This window comes from Emydura macquarii, unplaced genomic scaffold (genome assembly GCF_026122565.2).
Source record: "Emydura macquarii macquarii isolate MOO-44397 ecotype Brisbane River unplaced genomic scaffold, CSIRO-AGI_Emac_v2 contig_3574, whole genome shotgun sequence".
Lineage (NCBI taxonomy): Eukaryota > Metazoa > Chordata > Testudines > Chelidae > Emydura > Emydura macquarii.
This window is the reverse complement of record NW_027133711.1, coordinates 6,823-9,239: the sequence shown is the minus strand read 5'-3', so window position 1 is coordinate 9,239 and position 2,417 is coordinate 6,823. Positions and strand designations below refer to the sequence as shown.

Sequence of the window (2,417 nt, the reverse complement as noted above, 5' to 3'; positions counted from 1 at the left end):
ATGTTGTTGTAGATGAGAGACAAAGTGGGTGAAGACCAATTTCTGTTAGTGAGAAGGACAAGCTTTTGAGCTACACGGAGCTGGAGATGATCTCTATAGAGCTTAGAAGCTTGTCTCTCTCACCAGCAGAAGTTGGTCCAATAAAAGATTTTACCTCACCCACCTTGTCTCTCAGACAGATAACTAGATAGATGGATAGATGTTATTGTCTTTGAAAAATCCCAAGTCTACTTATCAGTTTCCTGAGGGCCTCTTTGACCTCCTTGTTTCTTAGAGAGTATATGATAGGGTTGAGGAATGGAGTTATAACCGAATATAGGACAGTGGTCACTTTCTCTCTGTCCAGAGAGTAGGCAGAGGAGGGTTGGAGGTAAGTGTAAATGACTGTGGAGAAGTACAAACTGACCACTATGAGGTGGGAGGAGCAGGTGGAGAAGGCTTTCTTCTTGCCTTCTGTGGAGTGGATTTTCAGGATAGTTCTTAGGATGAAGTAATAGGACATTACAGTGATTGCACAGCCCCCCATCCCGAAGAAGGTATCAGCCAGAAAAGTCATGATTTCGTTGAGGCTGGTGTCTGAACAGGAGAGTTTTAACACAGGTGGCAATTCACAGAAGAAATGGTTGATGACGTTCGAGCCGCAGAAGGACAGCTGGAGCACAAGTCCTGTATGGACGGCAGAATTGACCAGCCCGACTGTCCATATGCCAGCGATTAACCCAACACAAACCCCCTTCCTCATGATGAGGGTGTAATGCAAAGGGTGGCAGATAGCAGCATAGCGGTCGAAAGCCATGGCAGCAAGGACCAGAATTTCACTTGCCAGAGTCCAGGTGAAGAGACAGATCTGTGCAATGCAACCCAAGAAGGCAATGGTCTTCTTGTGCTCCAGAAGGTTGTGCAACATTTTGGGGATGGACACTGAGATGGATAAAATGTTTATCAAGGACAAGTTGATGAGCAAGAAATACATAGGGGTGTAGAGGCAGCTGCTGGCAGTAACCGTGAGGATGAGGAGGATGTTTCCAGCTAGTGCTGCCACGTAGATGAAGGTGAATACCATAAAGAGGAACATCTGGTGTTCAGGGCGTCTGGACAGACCCACCAAGATGAATTCTGTGACAGAGGATTGGTTCTTCATTCCTGAATCTCCACTATTCCTCTTCTGTCAACATAAATCAACTCGGTCAGTTACTCCGACTTAGGCTATGTCTACACTTACCTCGGCGATTCGGCAGCAGTCGACCGGAGTTACGCAAAGTACGCAAAATACTTGCATAACTCCCCTCGGCTGCTGTGCTTCTCTTCTGCGCACCGTCTTCACTGCACTGTGCCGACGGGAACCGCGATCCCATCCATGCAATGCTACGCCACTTGAGAAGGTGGTCTTAGTCCGTCGACGTCTGGATTGACAGAGCGGGTCTTCACTGACCGCTCAGTCAATCCAGATAACGACTTTGCCGCCATCAGTGTAGACATAGCCTAAGTGTAGCTCCAAGTCAGTGGCCCAGAAGGCCATGGAAAGACATTGATCTGCACTAGCTGCGGATCTAGTCCATGGACTCCAATGAAGCTATGTCTGTTTACACCAGCTGGGCATCTGGCTAACTGATTTCAATTTAGATACACCAATTCAGACCTGTTGGGCATCTGACTCAGTGACTCTGAAGGACTGAGTGTAAGTTAAAAGTAACTCCAGTGAAATGAATGGAGTTGCACTAGTGTGAAATCAGCAGAGGGGAGATGAGAATAAGGCACATTACACTGCAAATTTTAAACGTAGCCACATCACAATGAAGGGACTAGAGCAGGTGTAAAATAGCATCTAATAGATTCCAAATCCAACAGGGAGTTGGTCATATAGTCTGTGGTCATATAGTCTGACCTCCTGGATAACAGAGGTGAAGTGGTAGAACTCGCCCAAAATAAATCCTATAGCAAAACTTTTAGGGGGAAAAAATCTTGATTTAAAATTTATCAGCGATGGAGAATCCACCCTGACCCTTGTTAAATTGTTCCTATGGTTAATTATCTTTATGGTAAAAAACTTTTCTCCTTTTTTTCTGTCACTGTCTGTTTTCAACCAGTGACCTCTGTCCACTTCAGTGTGGAGTAATTAATGATTTACACCTGGATGATTAAGAGAGAAAATCAGGCCCCATGTAATTGAGAAGGGTGTATAACAATATTTATTCTAAATAAATCACTTATTAAAGCTAGAGATAGAAGTTAGAATTCTTGAGGGAGTCTAAGGAGTAAGGCACCAAATCCCATTGACAAGAAATCCCAGTCAGTACAAATTGACTCCTGTCTTCTCCTCTGATCTATCTCTCTCTCTCTCTGTCTATCTATCTATCATTTATTTTATTAAAAATGGGTCTGAATAAGTAGTTGTGCAGATTTCCAATAGTGCACAA

The 2,417-nt window shown here is 44.3% G+C and overlaps 1 protein-coding gene across 1 annotated transcript; it reads right to left on the bottom strand.

The window, feature by feature from the left end:
• Positions 1 to 202: 202 nt before the first annotated feature.
• Positions 203 to 1,141, bottom strand: LOC137145565 (olfactory receptor 13A1-like). Its single transcript, XM_067536411.1, has one exon. It carries the CDS (start codon positions 1,139 to 1,141, stop codon positions 203 to 205), a length of 939 nt encoding a protein of 312 aa, XP_067392512.1.
• Positions 1,142 to 2,417: the final 1,276 nt, after the last annotated feature.